The 20,691-nt window shown below is 50.1% G+C and overlaps 2 protein-coding genes across 6 annotated transcripts in view; one reads left to right on the top strand and one right to left on the bottom strand.

Annotated features, from left to right (window-relative positions):
* Nucleotides 1-1,796, bottom strand: part of HPN (hepsin) — a 31,210-nt gene extending 29,414 nt beyond the window's left edge. The window contains exon 1 of the mRNA XM_077336981.1: nucleotides 1,620-1,796. The gene's annotated coding sequence lies outside the window, so the exon portion shown is untranslated. The remainder of the gene's footprint in view (nucleotides 1-1,619) is intronic.
* Nucleotides 1-18,988, top strand: part of FNDC8 (fibronectin type III domain containing 8) — a 50,616-nt gene extending 31,628 nt beyond the window's left edge. Inside the window, exons 1-5 of one of the 5 annotated variants that reach the window (XM_077336986.1) lie at nucleotides 1,470-1,492; nucleotides 13,538-13,647; nucleotides 15,923-16,480; nucleotides 17,083-17,295; nucleotides 18,839-18,988. In XM_077336986.1, coding sequence (XP_077193101.1) covers nucleotides 13,645-13,647; nucleotides 15,923-16,480; nucleotides 17,083-17,295; nucleotides 18,839-18,952 — 888 coding nt within the window. In that variant the 5' untranslated portion in view covers nucleotides 1,470-1,492; nucleotides 13,538-13,644 and the 3' untranslated portion in view covers nucleotides 18,953-18,988. Of the gene's footprint in view, nucleotides 1-1,469; nucleotides 1,493-1,656; nucleotides 1,756-11,326; nucleotides 11,450-13,537; nucleotides 13,648-15,922; nucleotides 16,481-17,082; nucleotides 17,296-18,838 lie in introns of those variants that run through there. The other 4 variants (XM_077336984.1, XM_077336982.1, XM_077336985.1 and 1 more) reach the window with 4 other exon arrangements.
* Nucleotides 18,989-20,691: the final 1,703 nt, after the last annotated feature.

The following is a 20,691-nucleotide window of genomic DNA, read 5'->3' as shown; positions in this document are numbered from 1 at the left end:
TCTCCACAACCTTAAACCACCTTGGTTAAACAACAGGGAAGGGGTTGATGCCTACCACACCTCATTGCTTACTTACTGAGTTGATTGTGGGTTCTAGATTGGCATTGAAATGACACCCCCCCCCCAAATTAGATCTCACCTTCCCTTTAAGGAGTGCATGTGGAATGGCATCTATTTATTTGGCAAATTATCCCATTGTTCTCAAGAAAAATTCAGTGTGGCATATTATACCTTCACAACCCCCCTGTGAGGAAGGCCCATAATCATCAGGTGAGCTTTGTTAGTGACTTTTAGTGATTCTCCCAAGCCCAACGGCCGTTTTATTTTAGAACTGCATTTGACAAGTTTTAAGTTTTTAAAAAAAATTTATTAGCAATCCTAAATGCATTTTTTAATTGTGGTTCTCCCACGTATTCCTTTATCACCGTTTTCTTTTCACCGTAAGATGCTTCGAGTTCCGCAGCGTACAAGGGCAGCTAATAAATGTTTTAAATAAATAAATCCCCGTTGGCCGGCCAAGGTATGACAATGAATGAATGGATGAATGTAGACAATTTAGTTCAGAATGTGAGGAATGCATTATCCGGGCAAGGAACATGGGTTGACATGGCTGACAGTTGACCAGCATCAAAGAATTCCACAAACTTTGTTGTGCAATCCTGAAAAGTTACCACTTTCTAGGCCAGTGGTTCTCAACCTGGGGGTCAGGACCTCTTTGGGGGTCGGACGACCCTTTCACCGGGGTCGCAGCAGGGCAAGTAGCTTGGCCAGGGGGGGGAGCCATCCACACAACAGCCTTGCGGGGTAGATCGAGAGAGAGTGTTTGTCTTTCTGGAGCAGCGGAATAGAGCGAGATCAGCATGGTGGGACAAGAGGCAGAACTGAACTGAGAAATCCCAGGAAAAAAAACCCAATTTATATACAATCATGAAGAATAGATCTTCACGCCATTGGTCAGTTTCGGTTTAATTTCTGTAAAAAGAACCCTGGCATAATTTTATGGTGGGGGGTCACCACAACATGAGGAACTGTATTAAAGGGTCGCGGCATTAGGAAGGTTGCGGACCACTGATCTAGGCCAACTTCACTGGATTCAGGACGATGACATTCTGTTTAGGATGGCACCGTTTCAGCCCCAAGATGTCTGTTTTCGACCATCCCTAAACTCTATGTATTTTATCACTGTAGATAATGCAGGCTCTCTACTCATGATGCAGTCCAGCATTTCGATCCCCCCAGCTTGTTCGGAGGCGGGTCCACACAGATTCCTAACTATGCCCTTCACCCACGCTCGGGACGCCCGGGAGAAACAAGGAGCCCTTAGATGCCCCAAGTCAATAACTAACCAGCCAGCTGCAAAGCCCTGCACAGAATCCCAATTTCGATCCTTGCTCCTCTCGGAGCTCCTGCGGCCTTTCCCTAGAAGAAGGTGGGCATCGAAGCCTTGGGCGAAACGCGGAAAGAACCGAACAAAAGAGTTTCCCAAGCGGAGGTGGAGAAAAGAATGGGGATGCGGGGCAGGGAGGGGGGCTGCTGGTGAAACCAAATCCTCTCTCCCCCCCCTCCTCCAGCGCCAGCAAAGGGGAGCGGAAAGGGGCAGGGGAAGGGAGGTTACTTACTCTTCAGCCCACTTCCAGCCGCAGCTCACCGGGGAGGCGAAGGGGGGCGCGATCTTCATGGCTGGGGAGCCAGGGGGAGGGGGGGCGGCGGCGGGAGCCCCCCTGCACTTCGCTCTCGCGCTGGCTCCCTTGGCAGGTGAGCCCGGCGGGCAAGGCGGAGCGGGCAGAACACCTGGCCGGGGGGAGAGGGCGGGCACCACGGCGCGGGCGTGGCCCGCAGGGGAGGGGGAGGCGCCCCAAGCTGGAGCTCCTGGAAGCCCGTTTCTGCTGCGGGGGGGGGGGAGCCTAGGGTGGAGAGGAGGAGAAGAAGAAGAAGAAGAAGAAGAAGAAGAAGAAGAAGAAGAGTTTATTCTTATATGCCGCTTTTCTCTACCCGAAGAAGGCTCAAAGGGCGCCTGGGTGCCCAAAGTGGATTCCGTTGGCCATATGGCCGGACGCCTGTGTCCCTCCCTGGTTCTGGGAGTGAACAGAGGACTTGCCCAGAAAGGGGCCCCAGCATCTGAGCAGCCTTTGAGGACATTCGGTGGTTTTGCCAACCTCCAAGTGGAGGCGGGAGATCTCCCGGAATTACAGAGGCTCATCCTCAGGATTCATAAATGGTTGGTTTGTTGATTTAAAACTCCTTTGGCCACATGGCCAGACCCCTGTGTCCCTCCCTGGTTCTGGGAGTGAACTTGCCCAGAATGGGGCCCCAGCATCTAAGCAGCCTTTGAGGACAATCGGTGGTTTTGCCAACCTCCAGGTGGAGGCGGGGTGGCTTGTCAGCGTTTGCAAATGGTTTGCTTGTTGATTTAAAAATTGCACTTCTGGAGAAAATGGATACTTTGGAAGATGGGCCGCGTGGCATTGTAACCAACCCAGGTGCCTCTCCCCCCCCCCCACTCTCCCAGGTATTCCTCCCTCAAATCTCCAGGTGTTTCTGAACCCGGAGTTGGCAGCTTTATATGTATTTGTTTCACTCGGTTTTGATCTACTCCAGAGGGTGTCCGTTGCCCTACCCACCCCAACCTAATTTGATCCTCATAACAACAACCCTGTGAGGTAGGAGAGAGAGGGACTGGCCCAGGGTGACACAGCAAGCTTCCAAGCAGAAAGTGAATGAACCAGGCCAGGGCAGTCTCATGCAGTGTTACCCCTGTCTAAATTTATTGCAACCATTGGGCTTCAGCTGGATCAAATCTGCATAGGATTGGGTTCGTCCTCTGAGGCAAAACTGCAGTGAATCAGCAGGCTTCCCTCGTTGGGTCTCTTCCGCAGCCTGGAAGGAGAAGAAAGAACTTCTGTAATAGAAGATGCCAAGGCTCTAGCCCAGCCTTTCTCTTTTTGTTTTACCACTGAGAAACCCCTGAAACATTCTTCAGGCTTCAAGAAACCCCAGAAGTGGCACAATCCTACAGGAGTGGCCAAACTGCGGCTCTCCAGATGGATTGTAGTCCATGGACATCTGGAGAGCTGCAGTTCAGCCACCCATGGAATATGCTTGGAAAGCATAGCTGTGTACAGGCCCACCCAGGGCCCTTCCCATTCCAAAACTCTCCAGGTCAATCATGGGGTATTTCTCGGAGGGGAGGGGTCATATCACCTGATAAATGCTTAACAACATTTTAAAAATTGTTCATTCCCGCAAGGTCAGCCATTCAGTTTCTGTGGCCAAGTGGTGAGTCAAACTTGAGTCTCCCAGGTTTGACATTCTGACCATTACATCATGCTATGTAGGATGGGAAGAACAGGACTGAGTTATTTGAAGGAGAAGGAGAAGAAGAGTTGGTTCTTACATGCCACTTTTCTCTGCCCGAAGGAGTCTCAGAGCAGCTTACATTCACCTTCCCTTTCCTCTCCCCACAACAGATAACCTGTGAGGGATGTGAGGCTGAGAGAGCCCTGATATTACTGAAGAAGAAGAGAATTGGTTCTTATGTGCCACTTTTCTCTACCCGAAGGAGTCTCAAAGCGGCTTACCCTCTCCTTCCCTTTCCTCTCCCCACCACAGACACCCTGTGGGGTGGGTGAGGCTGAGAGAGAGCCCTGATATCACTCTCAGTCAGAACAGCTTTATGAGTTCTATGGCAGCTCAAGGTCACCCAGCTGGTTGCACGTGGGGGAGTGCAGATTCAAACCTGGCTTGTCAGAATAGAAGTCTGCGCTCCTAAATACACCAAGCTGACTTTAAATAAGTCAGACCTAAGATAATGGATAGCCCAGGCTAGCTGATCTCATCGGGTCTCGGAAGCTAAGTAGGAGCAGAACACGGAGGCAGGCAAGGGCCAACTAATCCATCTTGCTTTGAAAACCGTGCAGGGCTGGCATAAATCGGCTGCTACTTGAAGGCTAAACAAAATGATAAAAGTGGATGGGGCAGGAGCTGTTTAATGAGCTCATCCAAAGGGCGCCACCCTTTTGTGTGCCCACCCTGAGTTCTCCAGCCGTCCTCTTCTCACTTGGGCAGAGTAGCCCCAGAATGCAGGTGGAGCCTCTTCCCCACCCCCCATCCCCCCCATCAGGGAGCTTCTTACTCAAAGGAGCCATTGTGGCTGCTCACACCGCACCTGCCAGCATTGCACGGAGGAAGGAGGGGCTGAAGACAACATATCAGTCTCACACTCGCACACACAAAAATGCTGGCAAGAATTCCAGGCTGCAGGATTTGGCCAAGGCACCTCCCCATTGTCCTCCAGTCCCTCCTGAGTTCCAGTAAACATCATCGGAGGGGACAAACCGCTGCAGGAGACCCCCCGTCAGGTCCAGTTAAAAGGGTCATGGGGACAAGGCTGCCGCCTGAGACGGTGGAGAGCTGCTGCCGGTCGGAGTAGACAATACTTCACCTGCCGGATTCAGTATAAAGCAGCTTGCTGTGTTCAAGGAAGGAAGTGGGGAACTCCTGATAGGCTCCCTTTGGATCAGAGAGACCTGGGTTCTAATCTAATTGGATCCTCATTCATAAAAGGACAGGGTAGAGGATCCCAGTGACCCAGGCTTGCATATATAGATGTAAATAAAGAAATGTGTAGCATATGATCTAAGGGGGAAATAGAAATGGCAGGCGTGTTCTCTGTACTGTCTTGTAGTATTTAGGACTCCACTGTAGAGAAAGCTGATGTACAAATGAAGAAAATAAATTCATGATAAATTAATATGGGGCTCAGTTCCCCCAGTGAATTGCTCCTGTGCAAGCGACACTGAAAACAAAGCAGCACTAGTTATAAATGATGCAAGCACATCCTACATGTCGTATTCCTGATGTGGCTTCTAGCCTGACCCTAAATCCACTTGGGGGATGTACAAGTTTTTGGGTTCAAGTCTTGTTTGGCGGATGAAAGCAGGGAGCCAATTGCTTGGCAGCTCAGCTTGCCCATGTGTAGAGCATTTTCCCATTCCATAGAATGACTAGATTATGAAAGTGGGGAGGGTGAAGTCTTGTTCCATTTCCCTATTTTGTCCTCCAGTTTTGAGAGCCAGTTTGGTGTAGTGGTTAGGAGTGCGGACTTCTAATCTGGCATGCCGAGTTCGATTCTGCGCTCCCCCACATGCAGCCAGCTGGGTGACCTGGGGCTCACCATGGCACTGATAAAGCTGTACTGACCAAGCAGTAATATCAGGGCTTTCAGCCTCACCTCCCTCACACGGTGTCTGTTGTGGGGGAGCAGGAGGGAAAGGTGTTTGTAAGGCGCCTTGGGGCTCCCTCGGGTAGTGAAAAGCAAGGGCTCTTCTCTCTCCATCTCTTGCCTTGGAAACCTTACAAGATTGCTGACTTGATGGCAAAAGTGATTCATGCAGCCGTCACCTCCAGGTTAGATTACTGCATTTCTCTCTATGTGGGTCTGCCCTTGACCACGACCTGGAAATTGCAACTCGTCCAGAATGCAGCGGCAGAGGTCCTCCCAAGGACACCTTGTAGGGCCTATATCCAGCTGGTTCTCAGACAGCTGCACTGACTCTTAACTGAATTCTGCATCAGGTTCAAGGTTTTGGTATTGACCTTCAAGGCCATTCATGGTCTGGGCCTGGCATATCTCAGGGATTGTCTAACCGACTACGCCCCTGGAAGAGTGCTCCACTCTGCCAATTCAAACAGGTTGGTTGTGATTCCTGGCCCTAGAGGTGTATGTCTGGCCTCAACCAGAGCCGGGGCCTTTTTGATCCTAACCGCAACCTGGTGGAATGAGCTCCCAGGAGAGCTGTGGGCCCTGCAGGAGCTCTCACAGTTTAGAAATACCTGCAAAACAGAGTTCTTCCCCCAGGTATTTGGTTTGAAGTAAATGAGCCATAGCGACATCCTGGATTCCGAAAATTGTCTTCACAAATACGAGATGAGAGTGTAATGGTGGCTAATCGCACAGTGGATTATGATCTGTGATTGATTAATGCAATGTTTTAACTATGTTTAATGGAATTGTCAATAATTATGCTGTGAACCACCCTGAGCCGGCAGTACCGGTAGGTACTGCTGTATTGCATTGCATGTATATTGTTTTGATGATATTACTTGCTCCATATTGTTTCTAAGTTATTGTTTTTAATTACTCTGCCTCCCGTCTCAGAAAGAACCCTGTCACTGAACTCAATAGAACCCTCAGTTGCGTTTTAAAGTTGGGAGATCATGAAAAATGGGGGTTTTTTGGGGGGGGGGCAAGGACTATTTATATCTGCCCAAATATTTCTGATTCCCCCCTCCCTTTCCTCAGTATGTGTGGGATTGTCCACTGTGGGTATCCAAGAAGGACATTCACAGGCAGAATACGGAGCAGGCCGAAACGCTGCCAAAATAAATGGGTCATGTAGCTTTTGGTTACGTGCACAGCAGGGCTGGGGAGGGGGGCGGGAAGGGGGAAAGGCTGAAGTCCAGAAAGAGGGAGGGAGGGAGGGAGCCTTGGGTGGACGGTGCGTTACTGATTACCTGGGGGAGGCAAGGTCAGACCAGGGGACACCCAAGAAAGGGCAGCTGCTCCTGTTGCCTGTTTCTACCCAGGAAGGCTGCCGCCGATTGCTCTGTGGCAGAACTTGTCACCCAGAACAGGGCATGGCACAACAACAACAACAACAAGAAACTTTATTCTTATAGCACTTCCTTCCCAGGATGGGTCAGAACATATTAAAACATACAAATAGTTTTTATATGTATAAACAAATAATTTTTAAAAGACAACTTGAAATGTCAGGGGAGGTGGTTATGTTATGATGTTAGGTTAGGTTTATAATTGGGGGATATTTTGGCAGGGACGCCTCAGTATTGAATTCTGTCACTGTATATGTATATGTATATAAAGAGCCTCTTGTGGCGCAGAGTGGTAAGGCAGCCGCCTGAAAGCTTTGCCTATGAGGTTGGGAGTTCAATCCCAGCAGCCGGCTCAAGGTTGACTCAGCCTTCCATCCTTCCGAGGTTGGTAAAATGAGTACCCAGCTTGCTGGGGGGTAAACGGTAATGACTGGGGAAGGGACTGGCAAACCACCCCGTATTGAGTCTGCCATGAAAACGCTAGAGGGCGTCACCCCAAGGGTCAGACATGACTCGGTGCTTGCACAGGGGATACCTTTACCTTTTATATGTATATGTATATGTATATGTATATGTATATGTATATGTATATGTATATGTATATGTATATGTATATGTATATGTATATGTATATGTATATGTATATTAAAATTAATGGAGAGCCATTGGTTACGATGGGGGCAGGCTGTCCCTTTTCCCTGTATATGGAAACTGGGGGTTGTGCTACTGCTGTTTTCGTTTTTTTTGATATTTAGTATTGCGGTTGTATTATTGTACTGACCTCGCCTCATCCAGATTTTTCGGCAAGCCACACCACTTGGAAGCTGTCCTGGTTTTCGGATGCCCGTGCAGGAGGATTCTTGCCAGAGGCTGCCCTTCCTGGGTCAGGTTTCAAGTTTTTATCTGTCTCAACAAAGCCCAAATTCTTGCCTCATTCCCTGGGCAGCCCATGACACGCATTCGGTAGACATTTAGTAGCTTACTCTCTCCCTCTCGCTCCCTGACGAATGCACTCCAGAACAAAACTTTTCCCCTTTTTCTTGAGCACCTTTAAAGCCAGAGGGGAAGATTTTATTCAGTGGGCCCGGGCATAGAAAAGAGAATCCCAAAGTCACATGGGGTGTGGGTTTTTGTTTTGGGAGAACAGAAAGATGAGGATGAAAACATCTACAAATGAGCTCTCAAGCTGTACATTCTCGGTCAGTTAGCGCAGGGGTAGTCAAACTGCGGCCCTCCAGATGTCCATGGACTACAATTCCCAGGAGAACGCGAACGCTGGCAGGGGGCTCCTGGGAATTGTAGTCCATGGACATCTGGAGGGCCGCAGTTTGACTACCCATGAGTTAGGGCCTAGAGTCGTTCTTCAAAGATCGGCATGTTCTTCTTGTCTTGAGCAGTTAGATTTCTGTGGGAGAGAAAGGGTTGCCACCTCTGGGTCTGAGAAATCCCTGGAGATTTAGGGAGTAGATCCTGGGGAGGGCAGGGACCTCAGTGGGGTATAAAGGTAAAAGAAGAGCTGGGTTTTATACCTCACTTTCCTCTATCTTAAGGAGTCTCAAGCAGCTTACAAGAATCACCTTTCCTTTCCCCAACACACACAACAACAGGCACTTTGTGAAGTAGGTAAGGTTGAGAGAGCTCTGAGAGAACTGTGCCTGGCCCAAGGTCACCCAGATGGCTATATGTGGAGGAGGAAGAGTGGGGAATCAAACCTGGCACTCCTAACCACTATGCCATGCTAGCTCCCAGTGCCATACAATTTTCTCCAGGGAAAGTGATATGTATAGTGTAGTGATCCTTTGTAATTCCAGATGTCCAGTCCCTACTTGGATGTTGGCCTCCATAGGAGATGCAGCTGGTCATTAAAGCACATATATGTAAAAGTTGGCAATAAGGGTTGAGTGAGAGTTGTGAGTGTCCTGCATTGTGTGTGTGAGGGGGGTTGGACTAGATGACCTAGGAGGTCCCATCCAACCCTGTTATTCTATTATTCCAAGCTGTTTTGCAGTAGGGTTGCCAACCTCAAGACAGGGCCTGGAGATCTCCTGGAAGAGCTGAGATGCCTGGAAGACTCTCCAGGACCCGCCAAGAGCTTGGCAACCTTAGTCAGCCCTCGATGCAAGCCCACCAGGGAAGGTCAATGTTGCCAGGTTGCCAACCTCCAGGAATCTCCTGGAATTGCCTCTGATCTTCTGACTGCAGAGTTCAGTTTCCCTGCTTTTGATGGTGGAGCCTTTGGCATTCTACAGTGCTGCGGTTCCTTCCCTTCCCAGGCTCCACCCCCTCAAGTCTCTAGGAATTTCACAGCCTGGAGCTGGCAAGCCCAAGTCATGCAGAGGCAGGCAATGGCAAATCACCTTTCAATGGCTCGTGCCTCTAAAACCCTACAAAGTTGGGCTTTCCTTAAACTAAATAACATTATGGGCCATTCCGCACCGGGATCCATGTAGCAAATTGTTTGCTGAATGAAAAATCGCCATTTTAAATAGTGGAATTCGGCGTAACGCATACCTGCCTTTGTAGTGGAACCCAGTTGCGTTTCTATCGTTTCCCACAGGGTTCCGGTCTCTGCAAAAATTGCTAGAAAGGAAGTGCTATTGCTAAGCTGTGTCCCGCTCCTGGCCGTCAAGCAGCCAATGGGCGGCCGTTAGCATGCTCCCAAACAGCCCCTTTCCCTTTAAGGAAGGTTTTTAAAAAAAACACACACACCCGTTGCAACGAATATGCATTGATTCGTTGCAACGGAGAGACCCATCCAGCTAGCAGGTGATGTTTGAGCTGCCGTTTCATCGTTGCCATGCTCCCCCCGAGTGAAAAAAAAAAATCCCCCCCTTCATGGGCGCGATTTTCAGCCAAAAACAGTGTGAAAAATAAAGTGAAAATAAACCAGCAAACGGGCCTTTGCGATGCTTATGCTTGGTGACTTTAAACAGAGCGGCTGCAGCCAGGGAAGCCTCGCTGGGTAAATGAAGGCTCGCTGGTGCGTTGATCTCCACTCACTCAGAGAGAAAAAAATGGCGATCACTTCGCCGGAAGATCAGAGGAGAGAGCCAGGGGGAAGGACTTTGCAGAAACCGCAACAATGGTAACGCACAGAACTTTCCCGCTAGTGTTGCAGATTGGTTGCAGGAGTGTAGCGCTTTCTGGAGGGTGAATCCACTTTTTGGGATTTCCCTGAAAGCGCTACAACAAAGCGCTTTTTGCAGATCGGTTTCAGGAGTGTTGCAGATTGTCAACAACGTTGTGCATAACGGCAAAACTGTAGCGATTTCAATTAGTAACCATTGTGCTATTTTGGACGAATGCGGAACGGCCCTATGTTTCGCCTCCGAGTTGGTACCTTGGCCTGCCCATCTTTAGAGTTTGCTTTTTTATGCTTGGCCTGGAGGGGGCAAGGTGGTATCTAGGAGTTGCACAGACTATGGCAGGAAAAACAAGGCTCCCTTACCTGTAACGATTGTTCATTGAGTCTCTTCTCTGCAGGCAGACACTGGGACCATGGCTAAGCAGACCAGCCATGGAAGATTCTTTAGCAAGCTTAAAAATCCTCCAGAGGATGCTCTGCCTCCTTTGTACCATATTGGCCATCTCTTCTTGCTGAAACAGTCACTCAGTTCCACCTGATCCACTGCAGATAACCAAGAAAAAACTCTCTGATACCTCACAGGTATGTGTGGGAGGGACTGTGTGCCTGCAAAGAAGTCATGCGATGAACAGCAGTTACAAGTCAGGCAATCCCGTTTTCATCTCCAGTCTTCTGTGCAGCTGCCCATTGGGATACACCCAAGCTACCTTCTAGGAGGTGAGGTGAGGTCCTCACCTTAGGCATTCTAGGAACAAGGAATGCAGTAACGCTTTGCCCACATCTTTTTCTCTTCTGGCTTTCAAATCCAGTGCATAATATCTTGCAAATGCATCTGAGGAGGACCAGGTAGCTGACCAGCAGATCTGAAGCACAGGGACACCTTGTTGCAGTGCAGCAGAGGATGCCTGTGCTCTGGCTGAGTGACCACATACCTGTAAGAGGAAAGGCAATTTCATCTGCTCATAACATGGTTTAATTTAATTGTGTTGACAATCCATCTGGCCTTTCCTTGTTGTATCCCTGCTCTTCTGCAAGTAGAAAAGACAGCAGTCCCTATTGTATGCTCACTTCTGTTTCTATGTTCATAAGGTCTTGTGCAGCCAATTTCTGGGCACCATAATATATTGGACTACTGGCAGGTGCTCATGGAAACTGTAGTCCATGGACATTTGGAGAACCCCAGCTTGGCCACCCCTGCTTCATAGGCTTTTCTGCTGAGGATACTTCTGTGAAACAAGGATCTATCAGAACCTTATTCAGCTTTCAGCTTCAACATTAATCATTGTTTTAAAAGGAAACACAACAAAGAGACTTTACATTCACCCTTTCTTCACTGCGCTCCTAAGACATAGATTTGGCCACACAAGGTTGTTGTTTCTTTTGCTCAGCTATATATGGTTTTTGTGTTCTCCTATAGTGCTTCTCCCAGGAGCACAGATCTGTGTGTTTTGCAGATCGGTTGTAATTCTGGGAGAACTCCAGGCCCCATTGGGCTGTTGGCAACCTTACGGGACCCCTTGATATAACTCCTGCCAGGGTTCAGTTAGCTCTTCTGTCTCTATAAAAGGCTCCAGGCGTATAGCCCTGGGCTTGCGGGCGCGCTTGGTCACAATGGGGAGAGGGTAACACTGTGGCATAATGAAAGACAGGCAATTGGTGACCTTTCAGAGCTAGACCTTCAAACACACAGTCCCCGTGTGATGCTGTTACTGTTGGCACCAAGACATCCAGCGGGTGGTAAGTCGGTCAGAGGTAATACTAGTTTGGAAAGCTAAGGTGGAAAGCAGGCCGAAGTTCAGGAGGGAAATGAGGAAAGGAAACTATAACATGGACTACTTTCCCTCGCTTGGCTTGTTCATGCCTTTCTTTGAAAGAGGGTGTTTTTTGTCGTCGTCCCCCCCCGGGTCCTCAATCTTGCTGAGCCTGTAGGAAATTGGAGGAAGAAGAAGAGTTGGTTCTTATATGCCGCTTTTCTCTACCCAAAGGAGTCTCAAAGCGGCTTACAGTCGCCTTCTCTTTCCTCTCCCCACAACAGACACCCTGTGAGGTGAGTGAGGCTGAGAGAGCCCTGATATTACTGAAGAAGAAGAGTTGGTTCTTATATGCCGCTTTTCTCTACCCAAAGGAGTCTCAAAGCGGCTTACAGTCGCCTTCTCTTTCCTCTCCCCACAACAGACACCCTGTGAGGTGAGTGAGTCTGAGAGAGCCCTGATTTCACTGCTCGGTCAGAACAGCTTTATCAGCGTCGTGGTGAGCCCGAGGTCACCCAGCTGGCTGCATGTGGGGGAGTGCTGAATCAAACCTGGCTCGCCAGATTAGAAGTCCGCACTCCTGACCACTACACCAAACTGGAATCTTGGGAAGGAAGAATGGGCAGTCCCACAAAATGGTGGCTACAGGAGGAAGTCACACTATGGGCGTCGTAAGGAACCGGGGCCAATCCCCAAATCAGCCATCATTTCCTGTGCTATGCGCCAAACGTGAATACGGTTAAATACGACACATTGGACAGGAAATGACCACACTGTGGGAATAACAGCCAACAGCCCAGTCCTCCTCAGAGGAGACCCTCCATTGTAGATCCCTGTATACTGGCACATCTGAGCGTGGGCCTAGCAATGAAAAAAATGGAGCCCAGATCAAACTGATGACCGTGAGTCACAGTGAGGGCTTGCAAGGAATGTGAAGTCATTCCTCCATTAATCCTGCAAAAGCCATATCTAGTGGGAGCCAACCAAACAGACTTTTCCCCAAGGAACTCAGAGGAACCCTCCCTGTCTGGCCCTAATCATGACTCAGGTCATCCAGAGAATGAGCAGTGGGCCAGCCCCAACCATTTCTTCTAATGGAGGATTTCTACCTCTACTCCATTAAGTCTCTTCCACAATGCGCACAAAACCCCTTTCACCTTCAGACAGATGATGGACTTTTCATCCCTCCCTCAGTCCAGTGTCAACACCTCCCCCCCACACACACCAACAACTAGCAAAAATGACTACAAAGCCCACCCAATTTGGAGCAGATTTTCAATCAAAGTCCATTACCCCAACGGTATGGTTGGTTGCTCTGCTTCTCTACTCCATCTTGCTGTGCTTCCCCAGAATTGCCCAGCTGGGTCCAGGAAGCCGGCTCATATGTCTTTGATTCTCGCCTACTTGGGAAGGAAGAATGAGAGCCAATTTAGTGTAGTGGATTTCTAATCTGGTGAGCCCAGCTTGATTCCCCACTCCTCCTTCATATGCAGCCAGCTGGGTGACCTTGGGCTCACCACAGCGCTGATAAAGCTGTTCTGACGGAGCAGTGATATCAGGGCTCTCTCAGCCTCCCCTTCCTCACAGGGTGTCTGTTGTGGGGAGAGGAAAGGGAAGGCAACTGTAAGCTGCTTTGAGACTCCTTCGGGGAGAGAAAAGCGGCATATAAGAACCAACTCTTCTTCTTCCTCAGTAATATCAGGGCTCTCTCAGCCTCACCTCCCATACAGGGTATCTGTTGTGGGGAGAGGAACAGGTGTACTGTGTGAACTGTATGCCATAAAACATGGCCCAGAATCCTCTGCAATGCACAAGGTTTCCTTAAGAGGAAGTCCATCTGAAAAGAGATTCCTGGAGGTAGCAAGTCAGTCCTGACCTGCGTGATCCAGGCTGGCCCCGTCTCATTGGATCTTGAAAGCTCACCAGATCTCTTGATAACCCCCCAGGGATCACCATACGCATCGGCTACAATGGTATGGTATTTCCAACCACCACCGTCAGAAGATTAGAGAACGTCTAGCTTAGAGATATGTAACAAGTTAACTGTAGAGGAGCTGATGGGTGCCAATTTTCCTGTTCCTATAAACAGATGCGGCCTTACAGATGCAAGTTATCCATCACCAGCTGTCCCATTTTTCATAAAGGAGAGAAAAGGTTGTCCTTCTTACAGGGTATGAGCTTGTCACTCACTGGAAAATGGTAAGTGTGGTCTTTTTTTAAGTGAACTTGCTTAATGTGGGCGAGGCCTTCTGCAGGTGCCAACTGGCAAAGGGGCAAGACCAGCAACCACCCCTGCAAGATGCCTTCTCCATCGTGGTACCCCACCTCTCAGAACGGCCTGCCTGAGGAGGCCATGTTCCTGCTCTCCACGCTTTCTGCAAACTATGCACAACTGAATTATTCCAAGAGAGCTTTTCTACACAGGCAAATGATTCACAGAGTTACTTAGATAAGTTATAAGGCAGGGCTGGGGTCTATGTTACTGTGTTCAGCATACAGACACTAGGATCGTCCTGGGTAAATTTTGTATCATTTAATGTGTCACGTTATGCTTGGGCTTTGCTCCCCTTCGTTTTTTGGATTTCCGGTTGGTCCTGCAAGCCTCATTCCCTCGTACTGTTCCTCTCACATCCCAATCCATCCATTGTGTTGATGCACTCTGTGTGATCCTCCTTGAGTCCTAGGGAGAAAGGAGGACTACAAAGGATGAAAATAAATACATAAAAACAGGTCTCTGGCTCACTCAGAGGTTAAGGTAGGGTTGCCAGCCTCCAGGTGGCTCCTTGAGATCTCTTGAGATTAGAACTGTTCCCCAGGCAACAGAGATCTGTCCAGCAGCCGCCAATGGACACTTTGGAAGGTAGATTGTTACGGTATTATGCCCTATTGACTCGACCCTTGAAATCTCTAAGTTCAACCCCAAACCACTCAGGGTGCTTGAACCGCCCTCCATCCAACTGCAGGTTGTTCAGGATACTCAAAATTTGAGCCTTCCCACATGAACACACATGAAACTTCCTTCTGTGGACTTGATTCCCCAAGGCAGCTCTTCCGACTCTCAGGTTCCACATTGCCTCCTGCCTGGTCCTTTAAGTGGAGATGTGGGGGGTGATGCATGCAAAGCAGAGGCTCTTCCACTGAGCCATGGCTCCTCCCCACAACCAGTTGAGCTGATGTGGCAGGGCAGAAGCAGAAGCCAGACATTTCAGAGGTCTTACCCCTTGAGGAGCGAGCTTCTGATCACTCTTGCCCAGAGGACCCCCAAACCTTTGAGCCCATGGGAACCTGTGGAAGTCCGACACTGCATGGTGAGCACACAGGGTTGCCAGCCAGCCTCCAGGTGGTACCTGGAGATCTCCTGGCATAATAGCTGATCTCCAGGGGACAGAAATCAATTCACCTGGAGAAAATGGCCAGTTTGGAAGGTAGATTCTTATGGCATTATACCCCGTTGATTGATGTCCCTCTGCTCCCCAAACCCTCAGGCTCCACCCCTAAAATCTCTATGGCACTATGCCCCATTGAAGTCCCTTCCCCCCCCCCACACACACACACACAACCTAACTCTTCCTCAGGCTCCATTCCTAACCTGAAGCTTTCAACCCAATGGGCACAGCCAGAAAATGGCTGCCACAGGCACCAATTGAAAGCCTTGCTGGGCAAAATCCCCAGCTGCCCCAACCTACAGCAGGAAGGTCCACCCATGGCTGGACGAGGGGATGAGATAATTAGTGGTTTTTTCGCCTGCCGCCTTAGTAATTATACTAATACAAGCTTCAAACCCCGTTCCTAAGAATGGGCCTTGAAAGGGTCCCCTCCCTTAAGCAGCTTAAGGTGGCTTTGGGCCGCAGCCAGATCAAGTGGGGCGGAGGCTGGCCAGCTCATTAGCAGGCCCAGGACAGAGATCCTTAGCAGGTAGTCGGGAGGCCCTCATTAGCAGTCCCTCCACCACAACCCTTTGCCCATGGCCCTCTCCCCTTATCTGCTGCTGGCTATAGGCACTGAGGTGTGTCTGAGAGCAAAGAGGCTAGAGTCCAGGGACACAGGGCAGGAGTTACAGGGGCAGGGCCAAGCTGGCTGCACCCTGATTGGCCCTATTCCAACTTGGACAGCCGGACACGTTCCACCCCCCCAGGCTGTTTCACAAATATATAGAGGAACCATGGATAAGGATTATTAAGGGACATTATGGGGTTTTATTGTGTTTTTATTCTTGTATTGCCTGTAAACCACTGTGAGCCCAGATGGAAATGGTGGTATATAAATCCAAAATAAATAAATAAATAAATGAAAACACTTGGCAGACAGAAGGAAAGTGTGGGGAGGCGTCAGTGTGCCCACAGGTACCACGTTTGGGGACCCCTTCTCTAGTCTTTAGATGGCTTTCCTAGGAAACAGCAGCTAGATCTCTAACTAGGAAACACGTCGAATCCCCATTAGGGGGAGAATTGCTTGGAGAATTTCTTTCCATTAGTTTCAGCTGTACAGAACTCACGTGGAGACCAGCACCACAAGTACCTCCAGCCCTCCCCTCAGAAGCACCAGCGGGACCCCGAGCAGTTCTCCCAACAGAAGCACCAGCGGGACCCCGGCCAGTTCTCCCAATAAAAGCACCAGTGGGACCAGTTCTCCCCACAGAAGCATCAGCCGACTGCCAACCAGTTCTCCCCGAAGAACCAGCACCAGCGGGACCACCACCAGTTCCCCTCGCAGAAGCACCAGCAGGAGCCCCAACACTTCCCCCCGGAGAAGAAGCACCAGGGGGAGCCCAAAGAACGCTCCCCCCTTCTCCACCAAGAGCTTGAACCAGACTTTGGATGAGTTGCTGGCTGGGGTGCTTGTGCAGGAGAATATATTAAAGCCCAAACTGAATCGGTCCATCCTCAGCGGCATGCCGACCGTCCCGGTGGACCTAGACGTGAGCGATGGAGAGACCAGCTTGTCCGACAGCGGCTCGGACTCCCCTGTGTGCGTGGAACTGCCACAGCAGCCCACTATCTACCAGCACACCGTCAGCAATGTCAGGGCGGAGGTGCGGCCTACTCCTGACTCTGCACCACCTGATTATTTTGGCTCAGCGCCTGGCCTTGCAGGGGAGGACAGAGGGCTGCCAATATCCGGTTGGGAAATATCTGGAAACTTGGGGACAGAGCCTGAGGAGAAAAGGGTTTGGGGAGGGGAGAGATTTCAGTGGGGAATAATCCCATCACGCCTCCCTTCCAAAGTGGCTGTTTTCTCCACATGAACCGGAGATCTGGAGATCAATTGTAATCAGTTGTAATCCCAGGGACCTCCAGCCACTGCCTGGAGGCTGGCAACCCTAGATGAGATCCTTTGGCATATAGGCACCTGTCATCCCCTGAAAACCCCACTGTGGAAATTTTGGGGAAGGAGTGGGGAAGTTACCATCCCCAAATGGCAATGCTGGGGTCAGAACCAACAAAAAATGGCGGCCTTGTGAGGCAGTCCCAGGACATGGGAAGGTGGTAAGCCAACGGTGGGTAGCTCTTTCCAAATGAGCACCGCCATGTCAACAGATAAGACTCGCCACGTGGGCCCCTCCCCAAATGGGCAAGTTCTGCTGTCAGGCCAGCAGATCAAGATCTTTGGCTTGATCTTCCTTCTCCTCAACAGCTTTCCTGGACAGGCCCAAGCAGTGGGGAATTGGTTTCCTTCTATGAGCTGCGGCTACAGGAGGCCCGGCTGACTAGGCCACACAAGAGCATCAAGTGGTTTTGTTCGCAGACAGAAGAGCACCTGGAGAACCTCACCCCTGGCACCGAGTACCTGTTCCGCGTGCGAGCTCTCAATGTGGCCGGTGCCGGGAAGTGGAGTGAGCCTTATAAGGTAAGCAGAGGCATGCTTGTACGGCGTGCGTACCATATTGCACACCCCACTCCTAGGCACCTTTGGGATTCTGACACAATGTGGTGGGCACACCCACAAAATGGCTGCCACACAGAGGGCAAATCCAGCCACAAAATGGCCGCCGCAGCTCCAGTCACACAGTGAAGATCCTTGCATTGAGATGGCAGCTACTGCTGAAGCAATTTTTTTTTTAAGAAACTGGCAAAACCAATGAGGTCTCCAGTGCCAATGAGAAGCCCTGCTGAATAAAAGCCCCACCTTGCCCCGCCCACCTTCTGAAAGCACATGGCATTGGTGGAAAGGTATCATTGGGCACCACCATTTCCATTGGTTCCACAGCTGGTACCTACCATTAAGGACAGTGTTGGGACTCCAAGAGGTAGCTAAACCATGGCTCTCCCTGCAGGGGATCATGGTACTTGTAGTACATGAACATCTGGAGCGTCTGGTCATCCGTGACAGAGTGTGTATTGTATAGCACAGAATTCAGCCTCCAAGAGCATAAGATGTGTACCTTAGAGCAGTGGTCCCCAACCTTTTTGGGGGGAGAGGGAGGCCCGAGGACTGGAGGGGGGACCGCACCAGTGAGCGCACCTCCCTCCCTCTCCCTGCAGCACTTGCTTCGTCGGAAGCAATCGCTCTCGGTGCAGCGAGCACCATGCAGCAGGGGGGGAGGCACGGGCACCGGCGGGCTCAAATGCACAGATATAGCAGCTTCGTGCCTGCACTTTTGAGCCTGTTGGTGCCCATGCCTCCCCCCCTTCCCCGCGGCGCTTGCTGTGTCAGGAGCGATCGGCCACAGAAGCCCAACTGGGGGAGGAAAAAGGCTTCTGCGGCCCCGGGGATGGCCACCTCCTTTGGCCACTGTCACCTGCCACCTCCTTAAGCCTTCACAGAATCAGCCTCTCCATCAGATGGCTCTCCAGCCTCTGTTTAAAAATCTCCGAAGATGGAGAACCCACCACCTCCCAAGGAAGCCTGTTCCACTGAGAAACCGCTCTAACTGTCAGGAACTTCTTCCTGATGTTTAGATGGAATTTCTTTTGAATTAATTTCATCCCACTGGTTCTGGTCTGTCCCTCCGGGGCAAGAGAGAACAACTCTGCTGCATCCTCTACATGGCAGCCTTTTAAATTCTTGAAGATGGCTATCAGATCCCCTCTCAGTCCTCTCCTCTCCAGGCTAAACAGACCAAGCTCCCCCAACCTTTCTTCATACATCTGGGTCTCCAAACCCCTCACCATCTTTGTTGCCCTCCTCTGGACACGCTCCAGTTTGTCTACATCCCTCTTCAACTAGGGTGCCCAAAACTGAATGCAGTACTCCAAGTGAGGCTGAACCAGAGCAGAGCAAAGTTTGCATAAAGAGAATGTTCATCCAGATTTGCAGCATTTAAGGCTGGGTGAAAGCTGCCTAATTCCCCTGCCTCGCCCACAGCCCATCTAGCACATCACGTCTCCCGCTTTGCATCTGGAGCACTGACGTGTCCCCTCTCACTCCCGCTCTCCTTTCCTTCTTGCAGTTTGCCACCATGCCTGCCGTGCCAGGGCTGGCCCTGGATCCATCCCCCGTCATTGCTGTTGTGAGAAGGCACAGAAAGCCCCAAAGGAAAACAGTCTACCTGCCTGCTTCATAACTGGCTCCTGCAGGGCAATAAAAAAAGGTGACTCCAGATCTTAAATTTCATCTTGCCTTCCCCATGAAACTGGAACTTCTCTTCTTAGCATCATATAGACCAGGTTTGCTGTACACAGTCACGGTCTCGTGGGGGGGAGGGGGGAGGTGAATACCACCCCAACATCACTCATGGCTGTATATGATTATCCATTACAAATGCCCACGCCTGTTTCACTCTTTGTGCACACAGGGAAAGAATCTATAGTTGGACACTGTAAACCAGGGGTAGTCAAACTGTGGCCCTCCAGATGTCCATGGACTACAATTCCCAGGAGCCCCTGCCAGCGAATGCTGGCAGGGGCTCCTGGGAATTGTAGTCCATGGACATCTGGAGGGCCGCAGTTTGACTACCCCTGCTGTAAACGTTTACCGGTCCGTTCAGTCAATTAAGCTAGCTTTTCAGTTGACCATCTTTTATAGACTAGGGACCTGAAATGAATGGCAGGGAAGAAGATAAACAAGTGGAAAATCCCCCATCCCACCCGCACACCTGAGCACAATTGTGACTGCTGACTTGTGAACCCCACCCGTCTCGTACCATCTGAATTGCTCTGTGACTCTGGACACTCAAGTCTGGAAGTAGACAACTGCACACGTTGGATAATGCACTTTCAATCTGCTTTTGCAGCTGGATTTGCCTGTGCGAAATAGGAAAACCTTCCAAAGTGCATCGAAAGTGCATTATCCAACATGTGTGGAATGAAAGCAGCAGAACCAAGTCTCAGTGGCACCTTTAGGGCTGGCAAAGTTTAATTCTGGGTAGAAGCTTTTGTGCACAGGCACTCCATCAGATACCACTGAAAGCTGCTTATTGAACCTTAGCAGGGGTGGCGGTAGGGTTGCCAACTCCAGCTTGGGTAAATCATGGAGGTGCAGGGACTCAAGAGTCACCAAATTATCACTCTCCAGATGTTCATGGCCTATAATTCCCATGAGCCCCTGCCAGCTGGGGCTCATGGGAATTATAAATGGACAGCTGAGGAGCCACAAATTGGCCATCCCTCTTCTATATTTTTTATTTATTTCTTAGATTTTTAGACCGCCTTCCCATACGGCTCAGGGAGGTTTAAATATAACGTCGCGGGGTAGTACATGGAATGACTGAGGCATATAACATAGTCAGAAATAACATCAACAATAATCCAACAGTGGTTCTAAATTAACATAATTTAAATGGTTTTGATCAATAATAATATAACCAGAACGACAACTTAGATAAACCCCCAGAGAGGTCAGACTGGTTCAGGCCATGGAGGGGGTGTCTGAGGGGGACCAGTGGATGTTATTGGGTTGGTCGGTCTCAGGCAAATGCCTGGTGGGGGAGCTCCCTTTTGCAGGCCGTGCAGAACTGTGGGAGTTCAGGTAGGGCTCTGATCTCTTCAGGGAGCTCATTCCACCAGGTGGGGGCCAGGACAGAGAAGGCTCTGGCCCTCGTTGAGGACTGATGTGCTTCTTTGGGGCCAGGGATCACCAGCCGGTTGGCGGTGGCGGAGCGTAATGCTGTTTTGGGGGTATTTGTTGCTATTTCTCCAGGGGAACAGTCTCTGAAATTTGAAGCTCAATTGTAATTCTAAAATAACTCCAGGAGGTTGGAAACCCTAGCTGGTGAGCTGCCTGTATGAGGGAATGAAGTCCCAGCACAGTCCTCACAGTCCTCCTTTAACCCCATTCTAGCATAACCTTATTGATGGTTCTGTG

The sequence above is a fragment of the Paroedura picta genome, chromosome 5 (genome assembly GCF_049243985.1).
Source record: "Paroedura picta isolate Pp20150507F chromosome 5, Ppicta_v3.0, whole genome shotgun sequence".
Classification (NCBI taxonomy): domain Eukaryota; kingdom Metazoa; phylum Chordata; class Lepidosauria; order Squamata; family Gekkonidae; genus Paroedura; species Paroedura picta.
Note: the sequence above shows the minus strand (reverse complement) of the source record. Positions and strands in the feature narration are given on the sequence as shown.